This window comes from Ovis aries, chromosome 7 (genome assembly GCF_016772045.2).
Source record: "Ovis aries strain OAR_USU_Benz2616 breed Rambouillet chromosome 7, ARS-UI_Ramb_v3.0, whole genome shotgun sequence".
NCBI lineage: Eukaryota > Metazoa > Chordata > Mammalia > Artiodactyla > Bovidae > Ovis > Ovis aries.
Genome location: NC_056060.1, coordinates 74777533 through 74790965, shown reverse-complemented (window position 1 = coordinate 74790965; position 13433 = coordinate 74777533). Strand labels below are relative to the sequence as shown.

Below are 13433 nucleotides of genomic sequence, written 5' to 3'. Positions count from 1 at the left end.
AATGATGTTTATGTGACTGAATCACTTTGTACAGCAGAAATTAACACAACATTGTAAATTAACTACACTTTATTAAAAAAATAAAGTGGGACTCATAAAAAAAAGCTAAAATAAATTAATAGAAATTCAAGATATACACAATCAGTATTAATTCAGGATAAACAAGCCAACGAGGAAACATATTCTTCCAAATATATCTGGTAAAGTGTATGTTAGGGAGGTGAGGAGACGGGAATGGTGGTGAAGAGGTAACAACACAAGGCATTAGCAGGAATGGAAATAAAGAACTAGAGACTGAGTTTAAAATAAAGAAAAAAATTCTCAAACAGCGGTTATGGCTATTGGATGCAAAAAGAATCAGAAACAAAACAGACACAGGTTGATAAGAGTGTAATCTAGCAGAAATATACAACCCACAAATGTGACTTAAAACCTTCTAGGAGCCACAGTAAAAAGAAACAGGTGATATTAATTTTAATCATATACTTATTTTACTCCCAAATATTATCATTTCAATATATAATCAATATTTTAAATTATCAGTGAGTTATTTTATTCACTTTTAAACTTTTTGTACAGTGCATATCTCACACTTACAGCACGTATTAATGTGGGTCAGCCACATTCCAAGCACTCAGTAGCCACAGGCAGTAAGTGGCTGCCACGCTGGTCAACAAAGAGGCCTGACATTCACCTGTGAGGGTGGAATCCAAAGGAAAGAGGGGAAGCCAGGCTGCTGGTAAACTCAGAGGCTGCCATGGTCTGTTACATGGTTTCGTTTTCCTTCCTGCTAAATGAGACTCTTAGCTCTAAACCAAATCATATTTTCAGTCATTCCTGCAGGGGTATAAAGCCTAGAGCCAGACATATGGGGTTCTGGGCTGGGGAGAGAAAAAAAAAACTTGTGTTCCCACTAGGCCCCCTGCTGCCTTAGGTTTAAAAGATGGTCGAGGCCTGCTCTGTACAAGGGAAGAGAAATTTCAAAGGCATGTGCTTGGGGGAGGGAAGAGAGGCCTTGGTGCAAGTGACTGAAGGTAAGGGTTGGGGAGAAGGACTTAAAGATGACTTAAGCACCTGAGCTTCAAAGAAGCCCCTTTTTCCCCATTCCCATCCCCACCGCCAGTCTCTTTGGTCACCGGTCAGGGGACAGCTGCACTGACAGCAGAGGAGGAGGGCATACCTTCCAGGGAGAGGTGGGGTTGGAGCCAGAATTGGCCATAACCAAAGATCAGATCCAATTCTATGGGTTTGTGCCATTTGGGGGTCTTCTTACTTATCCCGGAAAACACAGAGCAGTTTTACTCAACAAGTTCATCAAAATTTTGCTGAAGATTCTGTAATATCAGTATTTCACAGCAGTATTTGGAACAGAAAGACATGTCCTCCTACTTCTCAAGAATCATGAAAGCACTAAATTAACAGCCGCTAAATTACTGGTTCTACTGAAATCTTTATCTCCAGAGATAAACAGTAGAAGGTGTCTAGTCCAACATTAAGTATGCATACATTAGAAAGAAAAGTCAGAAAATACACAGGAGAATAGAAGCTTCTTCACAGCAGGAAGAAGTTAAAGAATGGTATGTTAAAATCAGGTCATAACTCATAACTGGCAAAAACATTGTCCTTATCTTCTCTAAATAAAAACAACCAAAAAGAGCAATATAAACTTCATGCAAGGACACAATCAACATCCATGTCCAATTAATAACTTTTTCTGGTAAAGTCATGTTATAATCTGTTTTACTCAATATCCATTGTTCAGCAATTTGGCCTATATAAAATTTGTTATGTGAATGAGGGTAGTGAGCTAAAAAACTGATTATTCTCCAAAGCAGGTGACATTGCCCGCAATGGCAGAAAGACCAACATCTCCAGGAAATGTACTGAGGCAATCACTTATAAACATGAGTTCTTTTAAAAGTTTGTATAAAAAAATACAATGTAATAAAAATGTACTTAAAAATGTTTTTTAGAGTATGTGTTTTTTTAACCTTGTCATAGACAGAATGCGTCTTTCCCCCACCCTAATTCATATGTTGAAGCCCTTAAAACCCCTCCAAAGTGATGATAATTGGAGATGGGGCCTTTGGGAGATAACTGAGTTTAGATGAGGTCAAGAGGATGTGGCCCCATAATGGGATTAGTGTCCTTTTAAGAAGGGGAAAAGACACTAGGGAGCTGTCTAGATTTGTTACATTTTCCCTTTCAACTCCAACTCCAGTTCCTATGGAATATTGTTCTTTACAGCACTGGACTTTACTTTCACCACCAGACACAGCCACAACTGAGTTTCTGCTTTGGCCTAGCTACTTTATTCTTGATAAATCTACACAGTATATTAAAAAGCAGAGAAATCACTTTGCTGACAAAGGTCCGCATAGTCAAAGCTATGGTTTTTCCAGTAGTCATGTACTGATGTAAGAGTTGGACCATAAAAAAAGCTGAAGAACAGATGTTTTTCAACTGTGGTGCTGGAGAACACTTTGGAGGGTCCCTTGGACAGCAAGGAGATCAAACTAGTCAATTCTAAAGAAAATCAACCCTGAATATTCCTTGGAAGGACTGTAGCTGAAGCTGAAGCTACAATACTTTGACCACCTGATGCGAAGAGCTGACTCATTGGAAAAGATCTTGATGCTGGGAAAGATTGAAGGCAAAAGGAGAAGGGGGCAGGAGAGAATGAGATGGTTAGATGGCATCACCGACTCAATGGACATGAATTTGAGCAAACTCTGGGAGATAGTGGAGGACAGAGAAACCTGGACTGCTACAATCCATGAGGTGGCAAAGAGTCAGACATGACTCAGTGACTGATAACCACAACAACAAAACAGCGCAAATGAACAAAGTTACTTATATAAAGATATTCAATGTAAACACAGTAAGCATAAAAACTGAAACTACACAAGTGTACACAGGAGGAAAGGTTAAGCAAACTGGTACATTATATAACAGAATAACCACAGTTGCTATTCAAAGTAGCAGGTGAGATTATATAAGCAGAATACTAGAATAAGGTTCACAGAAAAAAAAATGTGGAACACAAAAAAGTATATACAATACAAATATTGGTATTTTGAAAAATGTGGGGGAATGTGCAGAGAGAGAAATTATGTATCAGGTTCTTTGTCAATAAAGTTTAAAAAAAATTTTAAAGTCTGGCCATGACCAGAGATGGGTCTTGAGCCTGCTGTGAAATTAGTACCGTTGTGATGTTGTGAATGTTGGTAACGTTGTGAAATCAGAGAGGGAGATTTTGGGTTAAGGATTGGAATTTTCTCTCCTGTGATCCCAAACTTTCCTGTGATACGACAGTTTAAATTTTTAATTATATTAGTTATTATAAACTGTCGTCCTAAAGTAAAAAATATCCTTCCACAAATGGGGTCATTTTACTACTCCTAGCTTACTCATACCCACAACTGTTTCTGAAAGGCAAGCAGCACAAGGGCAGAGGACACACCCAGTACCCCTTCAACACTGGCCCATCATTCGGCTTCTCACCCAACACAGCCAAGCAGCCTTTGTCTGGCAACAGGAAAGCAAGATTTCATCGAGCTGATATAATTTGAGAGAATTTTTTTTTAAACAGTTCTTACTTTAATTTTTATTTGGAAGATAATTGCTTGAAAATATTGTGTTGGGTTTCTGCCATACAACATTGTGAATCAGCAGTAAGTATACATATGTCCCCTCTCTCTTGAACACTTGTCCCTGCTCATCCCGCCCCTCTATCAGAGCGCCAGGTTGAGCTCCCTGTGTATACTGCAACTTCCTACTAGCTATCTATTTTACGTATGGTAACGTATGTTTCAATCCTATTCAATCTGAAAGAAATTTAAACCCAAGTGGTAGCAGGCTGTTAAAATATCTGTCACACCTGAAACAAACACAGCATTGTAAATCAACTTTAATTGAAAGAAAGAAAAAAAAATCAGCTGAGATTCTTCCTAGACTCACTTGGCTCTCTTCAATACTACATCACATGAGTTTGGGACAGTCTCAGTTGAGCCCATTTATTCTGTACAACAAAGAATAAATCTTTCTCAAGGGTACCAAAAGTCAAAGTTAAGGGTTGTAAGGATGTGGATATACACACAAGTGAAGATCTAAATGAGTGCTTACTTTCCGCAGCTCATGTGATGCTTATCGGGCATTCCCAAGCCCAGGACGAGGACACAGTACTTCTGTGCCAAGTATTTCTGTGCTGCTTCTAACTTACTGATAATCACTTCCATTTCTTTTTTCTCTACAAGGCCCCTGAAAAGAAAAACAATAATTTGGATTAATTTGGTAAATGTCTTTATCAACTAGTGAAAAGTTAGAAGTATAAACTATTTTGAAACAGAAGTGAGTAACACATCTCACTTCTCATTTTTTTTTTTTGAGCTGCGGCAGAGAAGGTCCTCCAAGTCCTTTGACATTTATCATTGTAATCAGCATCTCAATTTATGCTGAATATTATTAATTTATTTGGTTTTGGTTGCACTGAGTTTTTGGTGCTGAACACGGGCTTTCCCTAGTTGCAGAGGGTTACTCTTCCGTTGCAGTGTGAGGGCTTCTCATTGCAGTGGCTTCTCTTGTTGCAGGGCACAGGCTCCACAGCGTGGGCTCAGTAGTTGTGGCTCATGGGCTTAGTTGCTCTGCAGCCTGAGCGATCTTCCCAGATGAGGGATCAAACCTGTGTCCTCTGCATTGACAGGCGGATTCCTATCCAGTGTACCACCAGGGAAGTCCTGAGTATTAATTTTTTAAAGATTCTTTATATATTGTGCTATGTACTCCTGAGTGTTCATTGGAAGGACTGAACTCCAATACTCAGGCCACCTGATATGAAGAGCTGACTCATTTGAAAAGATCCTGATGCTGGGAAAGATTGAGGGCAGGAGGAAAAGGGGCCGACAGAGGATGAGATGGTTGGATGGCATCATGGACTCAATGGATAGGAGTTTGAGTAAACTCCGAGAGTTGGTGACGGACAGGGAGGCCTGGCGTGCTGCAGTCCATGGGGTCGCAAAGGGTCAGAAACGACAGTGTGACTGAACTAAACTGATGTACCCTTAATTTTATACACAGACAGTCCTAACTGAGAACAGCTCAACCAACAAATTCCCTATCCTAGTTTCTGAGGCAGTGAGCAGCCCACTTTGCTGCTGTTTTGCTATAACAGCCATGGAGACTTTTTCCCACCTTAGCTTCTTGAGGGTTTTCTGATGTTACTACTATGTTTGGGGGCTCAATGTTTGAACTACTCAACGTTTACCCACCGTCAGTTCTTTGTTTGCTAAAAAGGCACTAGTGAGGAACTACTCTGGGAACTTTGGCATCAATTACAATCACCTCCCTGCTTCCCTGTAAAACACAGCCCCATCCAATTGAACTGCAAATATACTTTCTAAAAGACAATCTGTTTTTAGGTTATGGCATGTCTGAAGCCTAATTTTAGAAGCTTCGCAGTACAATATAGCAGGAAACAACATTGCCAACAATATATTCCAATGATTGCTATTGAAAGTGGCACTCTCTTGTTCTTGCCCTTTTGTTTTCAGAAAGATTTAAACCAGATGAAACGCACTTGAAACAACAGGAACGGCATACTGCCCCTTCTGTTGTTAACCACTAGACTAACCACAGGAGGATAAGCTGTGGGGGGAAGGGAGTGGGTTTAGGGATAATATAGACGTCTCCAAGCACAAAACTTTATCACACGTGGTGAGAAGGCCTGTGAGTCATCAGAATAACATGAGCTTCTGCAACAGATAAAAGTGGGTTCCAACTTTAAATGCCCAAATATCATATAACCCAACACATACTCTCCCACGAGCACCCCAATGACCATCACTCTTTCCGGCCTCCCTGTTTCCTTCAGAAGCACCACCTGCAGCCTTCACCTCTACTTTTCCAGATCTGCCAATAGCTAATCTCTCCTGCTGCTGCTGAAAACAAAGCAAACCAAACAACAACGAAGAAATGGTTTGAAATGTTTGGGCAAATGGTTCTTAAGTCTTAATAAGTGTAAAAAACTTCACCTGGGGTAATTGCTAGAAGTCCAAATTCCCAATGCCAACTCTTTCAGATTTTGGTTCCATTAAGTCTGGGTAGAGCCTGGCATTTAAAACAAACCCAGGTATAATCCTCTGGAAAAAATTTTGGTAATAATTTCAAGTGCCACACAATTGGTCATAAGTTTTGATCCAACAATCTCTCCTGTAAATTTTTTAAAAAATCATCCAAAGTTAGGGGAGAAATGTAATACATGAAGATATCAATGCAATTATTTATGTCTATCAGAAAACCTGGAGACTCCAAAAATATATAAAATAGAGGGATAATAGGAATAGTAATACAGGCTATAGTAACACAGCCAGTTACTGTTTAAGATCTTGACAAGGATCTAACATATGAGTTCCTGTGGGATTTAAGCCAGGCACCAAAGTCTGTGCTGTTATCACTATATTACATTGCTTCTTAACAGGCAGATTTATAAGTCACTAACATATAGTGGCTTGAAGGAACATTATGCCACCATTAAAAATTATAATTATGAAGCTTGTAACAACTTGAAAATATGTATGATGTTTAAAACTGCATACATAATTGAACCTTTGTTTGGAAGCTACAAGTCCTAATTACAAATGGATAACCTTAGCAACAGAAAGCCAATCTGACTAGTAAGGGCTGAGAGCATACCACACAGACATAGACTGTGGAGTTAAAGAGATGTGCATTCTAGTCTCAGCTCCACCACTAACTTGGCAGGTAACGTCCAGCCAGCTATTTAAACTCTCTGAGCCTTAGCTTCATCATCTGTAAAATGGGGATAAGACGACTTCTGCGGGAATGAGGTCTTTTAGTCATCTAAGATCATCAAAGTGTATCTTTGATATCTTTCTCTATCTCTTCCTGCTCTCCTCTCACAGGTTATAGGCTTTCCTTCCAAGTGCCAACCACTAGGTTAGAATAAAATGCATTATCTTATCTAATCTGGACAATAACTGAAAGTGAGTGCTACTATTATCTCTATGTTAGACCTCATTATTTTGACTGAAATTAATTTTTAAGTTATGCCCAGATATCTCAATTTAATTTGCTTTAATTATAATAAATAAACCAATCAACTAATGGAGACTTGAAAATGAAGTTATGCTTTTTTAGAATCACACCACAGAACCATTACTTTTAAGGCTTGAACTTTTCAGTCATTCTGTAACTGATTCCTTCTATGAAAATATACAAATATCACTGAAAAAAAAGTGAGTGTTAGTCGCTCAGTTGTGTCTGATTCTTTGCAACCCCATGGACTGTAGTGCCCTCAGACTCTTTTGTCTATGGAATTCTTCAGGCAACAATCCTGGAGTGGGCAGCCATTCCCTTCTCCAGGGTAACTTCCCAACCCAGGGATTGAACCCAGGTCTCCTGCACTGCACACAGATTCTTTATTAGCTGAGCCACAGGGAACCCCCAACCAAATATTAGTGGGTTCTATAATTTTAGTACATTTCAAAAAATAACTAAGAAACCTTTCTTCTCTGTTATCTATTCTTACAGATTAAGAACTGAAACAATGTCTCTGGCTTGAGTAGCAATAACCTGCAGAATTTGAAAACACCATACAAAATAAAAGCTAATATGCTACCAAAGTCTAATAAATTTTGTCTTTGGAAACAGTAAGACTTCTCAAAGTTTCTGAGCCCACAGCTGGCTTGAGCCCCTCTGCTACCATAGAAACACTTCATGATCTCTGGCTGCTCTGGCGGATGTTGCATATTATAATGGCTTTACTGGAGTAGCAATGTTTGAATTATTTATTTGGTTCCTTAGAAAACTGCTATCCCAATACATTCATCTGTCCACAAAATGTTTCTCAGGCTGCTTGTTTATGTGCAAGGATTTTGCATTTTGAAAACATTCCACAGCAACAAACTGGTGACTCTTATCCAGCATTCCTAAGAGCTAAATCATTGGGTTGGTTCCATGCGTACTGGGGAGGGCACTGGGAAAGTTTCATGGCTTGCAAAGGTCACCATGCCTGAGAGGCATTGTTCCGCTTGGGACGCTGAGTTCTCAGATTCTTGCCCTGTATAGCTCTGAGCCACCTCCACCTAAAGTGATTAAATTCTTCATATGTAGCCTACAAAATCTTGTTTTCTTCTGTGATGTGGAATATCATTTGGGTCATACCTATTAATTTTTTTTAATTCTTAGTTTTTTTTAATTAGATGCTTACAAACCCTTTAGCAAGAACTTTGTATAAGCATGAAAAACAGAAATAATATCTATATCCACATTGTTCAATATGGCTGAGAGCCACATGTAGCTGCTGAGCACTTTGAGCAGCTAGTGCTCAGCTATTCCTCAATTCCTCTGAATATTATAAAACAGACCTTATTTCAAAAACTTGCTAAATAAAAGTATTTTATTAATAACTTCCTAACATTGACTACAAGTTGGAATGATTATATTTTTGAGTCATTGGATTAAATAAAATACCTTGCTAAAATTAATTTCACCTGTATCTTTTTGCAATTTAAAAATATAGCTATCAGAAAAGTTTAAATTACATACATAGCTCTCAAAAGTTGAGCATACTCTTCTATTGGGCATTGCTGGTCTATATTATTTGGAATATTTCATTAACAGAATACCTGTCTGAATTATTCAGTGAGCGTTAAAACTGGAGAACTCCTCCCTGTAAAATGTTTAATAATAATAAACATTTTATTCTTTTATCTTATAAGAGAAACATTAAATAAACATTTTATCTTAATAATCCAAGATTTCTCAATTTCCATCGTCTCTTTAGCCTACACAAAAGTTAGTTCTAATACTGGCAGTGATAAAGCTTTAAAGTGCACTATGGGGAATTTCCTTGTGGTCCAGTGGTTAGGACTGGTGCTTTCACTGCCAGGGCCGTGGGTTCAATCCCTGGTGGGGAACTAACATCCTGGAAGCCCCGAGGCTTGGCCAGAAATACATAAATCAATTTTTTAAAAATGCACTATAAAATTCTACTTACACCATATAGCTTTTGGGTTTCTTTTCTTGTGAGATTTTTTCCAAGTAATAATATAAGTAGTACAACAATGCCATAAGGAAATTGTCAAGATTCTTATTCCTATGAGATTAAAATGAAAATAATGTCATTAAAATAATGACAACATATTTCAATCATGAAGCTAGTCATAAAAAAATACATGGGCACACAACACAAGACTAAGTAGAAACACATGTCAGCATACCCATCACACAACTAGTTTATATTTAAAATTCTACATACTGTAACTGTTGAAAATATAAGAAATCTGACTTTTGTAAACAAAACTTTTTAGGAGGTCACAATTGAATTACAATTTTGCTTACCAGTTAGTTTTCATTTTAAAAAAGTTTTTAAACTACAGGTAACTTTGTTGTTTAAAAGATGTACACAAATGTACGAGGTAAAAAGACTCTCCCCTCGCTCTTTTGTCACCATCCTACTCCTTAATGGTACCCACTGTTAAGAGTTTGGCATGAATCCATCCTAACCTTTCTAGAGCACAGACAATCACATATAAGGTCCTCCCCTACCAACACACACATATGCATGAATATATGCCTTAATTTTTTTGGTAACAAATGGGGCAATGCTGTATACACAAGTCTTTGCAACTTGCTCTGTCCCTTATCTGTGTAGGGTGGACCTCTTTCCATGATACCATGTATAGATTTTTCTCATTTTCTTAAACAGCTAGATAAAGTATTCTGTAGCTCATAATTTAACTAATCCTGTACTGATAGATATTTAGGTTTTTTAAAAAATATAGACATTGCTGCAGTAATCATTCTCATAGCCACATTTTTGAGTAACTTCCTAGAAGTGAAAATGCTAGGACACAGAAATCTGTAAAGTTTCATAAGTTTTGCTCTCTAAAAAGATTGCATTGATTTACAGTCCTACGTCATTTGTTTTAAAACTAAAAGCCTTTGTTTTCTTTCCAAATATTCTTACAAAATTTTTGCTGCTTCCTTTCTAGCCCCAGATGGAAATGTTTACTGTGGTATGCTTTCCTTAAGCATACCTTGAGAGCAAGATGAAGATGAACAGTGCAGACTTTTTTTCCCATGATATTAATAATTACCTGTCCTAGGCTGGGTTCTTTCAGAAACGTGCCATGAGACAGATGTGAGAGTGTAGTTTACTTGGAAGTGATCAGAGTAAACACCAGTAAGAGCAGAGAAGTGAGATAGAAAAGGGGTACTAACAAGTTCATTATCACTGTGTAGTTCGGTCCCATGGGGGACTCTGGGAGACAGTGTAGAAAACTCAAGAGTTATCCTGACAGGTGGAAGGTGGGCTATTTATCTGCCAACTCTCCCTCCAGCACGTCACTGACTGGAGGCTGCTTCTGGGACTCTGACTCCCTAGTGCCCCGAGCTTGCCCTGTAGTCTGGCTGAGTGTGCTCCTGCTATAGAATAAAGCATCAGGCAGAGACTCTCAGATGTTTCCCATAAATGGTCTTCACTGAATGCTGAGGGAATCTGAGGGCGCTCCCACAGTTCAGGATACCCATTTTCCACCTGCGGTCGCAAGTGCAGCTGTCACCTGGAGCACCTTCCACGAACAGCCACCTGCAACAGCAGGACTTCCAAACTTGTATCTGAGGAAACTGATGCTTAGGAAGGACAAGAAGCTGTGCCAGAGTCACACACCGAGTACTTGGGGCTGCCAGACATAACTAGTGGAGAACACTGATCTTCCATAAGTGAGCATGCCCTTTAACTAACATACACACAGTGCATACTCGCTGGAACTCTGACAATATGCTCTCCATACTCCTTGACTTTATTTTGGGCCCCTGTGACCTGACTTTTTCTCCCTTTGGTCTCAGTCTTTGAAACAGAATCCTGAGAGGATGGCTAGCACAGAGCCAGCTCTTTCTGCTAAACTCAGATTTTTCATCATTTATCAGATGGAATGACTTCAAAATAAAAGATAAAGGATCTAAAACGTCTCACAAGCATTACATACCTCATAAACGTTGTAAAGGAACAGATACGCGGCATCTCGGTATCTTGTAGCAAAAGCAAAGCCACAACTGAAGGGAGAGAAGATGGACAGTTGAAAGAGGGACAAACTGCTGCCTTAGAGGCTGACACCAGGGAACATATGTAAGGATGATGACACAGTTACTCACATTTAGCATCATGCAGTGTAACGTTGCCCTGCTGACTCCGTTTCTCTAAGCCTCTGGGTGACTTATCGTCTCTTAGAGCAAACCTTTTATCTGTCAACCTGTTAGGGGATATGACAGTCTCTAGCAGTGCTTTAAAATTTTTTTTAATTTTTGGCTATGCTGGGTCCTTGTTGCTGCAAGGGGTTTTCTGGTTGCACAGAGCAAGGGCTACTCTCTAGTTGCCGTGAGCAGGCTTCTCATTGCCATGGCTTCTTTCGTTGGGGACCATAGGCTAGGGCATGCGGGCTTCAGCAGTTGCAGCTCATGGGCTCAGCAGATATGGCTCCCAGGCTCTAGGACGCAGCCTCAACAGCTGTGGCACACGGGCCTAGTTGCTCCACAGCATATGGGATCTGCACAGCAGGTGGGGTCTTTACCACTGAATCCCCAGGAAAGCCCTTTAGTAGTACTTTGAAAGGTTTTAGTTGTATTTAATCTATCCTGAGGCACAGAAAGTATTTACTATAAAGTAAGAAGACCCTGAGTGTTATGCGTGGGTTTCATTTAATATAGGATCATTTTGGAATATATTTTATTAAACATTGTATATACTGTGCTAGGGATAGGAGGAATGCATACTGCCTGACATAAAATGAAAATACCAATTTCACCCAAAATAGAACATTTAGCTCATCTGTTTTTGGCATATCTACCATTTTCAATTCTTTTTACAAGTATAAGAAGCTGAAAATTCATTTGTAGCCAAATTATCACAAGGATACTCTATTGGGATGACTAGCTCCTATCATAATTGTGAAATAGTGCATGTTCTTTCCTTGATGCATATTTGCATTTCAACTTAAGATGATGAGAGTGATATTTTCTTAAGAGTTTGTAGAGGCTTAAGCCATTCTGCTAAGAGGCGCTATTAGCAACACTGCCATGGTGGTAGTTAAGCTACCTGTCTGAAGCTGGACCATCAATTTCAACAAAGTGAACTGCTTTGCCTTTCTTTCCTCTTTCCTTGGATTCTACTGCAGGTGTAAAACTGTAATAGAAATGAGAAAATTAGGAACTTAATCTTTTCTTGGGAGAAGCTAATCAGAGCATTGCCACAGCTCATGGAACCTTAGGACTGATACGTATTGTGAGTGTCCTGGAGAGAATCGAGGCACATCCACTCTTAATCCATGTATTCACATGCAGAACAACCACCTAGGAAAAGATGAAAAGATCGGACTTTGTATTCAGCATTTACGTATCACCAGCCCCCAGAATACCACCATAAACAAATCATTTCATCTGAAAATCCAGCTGTAACTTCATAAGAAATAGAAGGCTTGTGATCGATTTGGAAGGATTTTTTTTGATTTACTGAGTACTTGTTACATGCAAAGTGCTTTGAAGTATGGTCTTATTCAATCCTCATAGCAACTCTATAAGGAAAATATTGCTACTGTCACAATTTTTCCATTATGAGAAAGACTGAAGTTTAGAAAGAGAATAAGTAAACTGATCAAGATCACTTAGCAAGTGTCAGAGCCAGAACCAGGGCCAGTTCTCTAGCTACAGAGCCATGTGCTTACCCACCAGGCAGTCCTGCCTCCCAAGCAGGACTCAGTTGTCATCACTGTGGACTCTTCTAAAAGCTTGATTATCTCTAAGAAGGTTTCAGGACCCTTTACTTAACTCAGGGTTTCTTAGGCTCTTTAGTTTGTGAACAAGCATTATTGAGCAGTAATGGGCCTAACAAACAATGGCCACAATTAAGCAACAATAAATATATACTGAGGCCATACTCTGTGTCAGGCACTGCTGTAATATCAAAAATAAGTGTTGTCTGACAAGAGTGTCCACTTTCACTACTATTATTCAACATAGTTCTGGAAGTCCTAGCTACAGCAATCAGAGAAGAAAAAGAAATAAAAGGAATCCAGATCGGAAAATAAGAAGTAAAGCTCTCACTGTTTGCAGATGGCATGATACTGTACATAGAAAACCCTAAAGATAGTATCAGAAAATTACTTGAGCTAATCAGTGATTTTAGCAAAGTTGCAGGATACAAAATCAATACACAGAAATCATTTGCATTTCTATATACTAACAATGAAAAATCAGAAAGAGAAATTAAGTAATCAACCCCATTCACCATTGTAATAGAATTAAATATCTAGGAATAAACTTACCTAAGGAGACAAAAGAATTGTACACAGAAAATTATAAGACACAGATGAAAGAAATCAAAGATGACATAAACAGATGGTGAGATATTCCACGTT

The 13433-nt window shown here is 38.9% G+C and overlaps 1 protein-coding gene across 7 annotated transcripts in view; it reads right to left on the bottom strand.

Moving 5' to 3' along the window:
* PPP1R36 (protein phosphatase 1 regulatory subunit 36) overlaps positions 1-13433 on the bottom strand; it is a 42604-nt gene that overhangs the window by 21228 nt on the left and 7943 nt on the right. For 6 of the 7 annotated variants that reach the window (XM_060418172.1, XM_004011047.6, XM_060418170.1 and 3 more), the window contains exons 3-7: positions 12116-12202; positions 11176-11273; positions 11010-11076; positions 9017-9115; positions 4126-4260 (exon numbers count right to left, since the gene is read on the bottom strand). In XM_060418172.1, coding sequence (XP_060274155.1) covers positions 4126-4260; positions 9017-9115; positions 11010-11076; positions 11176-11273; positions 12116-12202 — 486 coding nt within the window. The remainder of the gene's footprint in view (positions 1-4125; positions 4261-9016; positions 9116-11009; positions 11077-11175; positions 11274-12115; positions 12203-13433) is intronic. The other variant, XM_042252610.2, reaches the window with a different exon arrangement.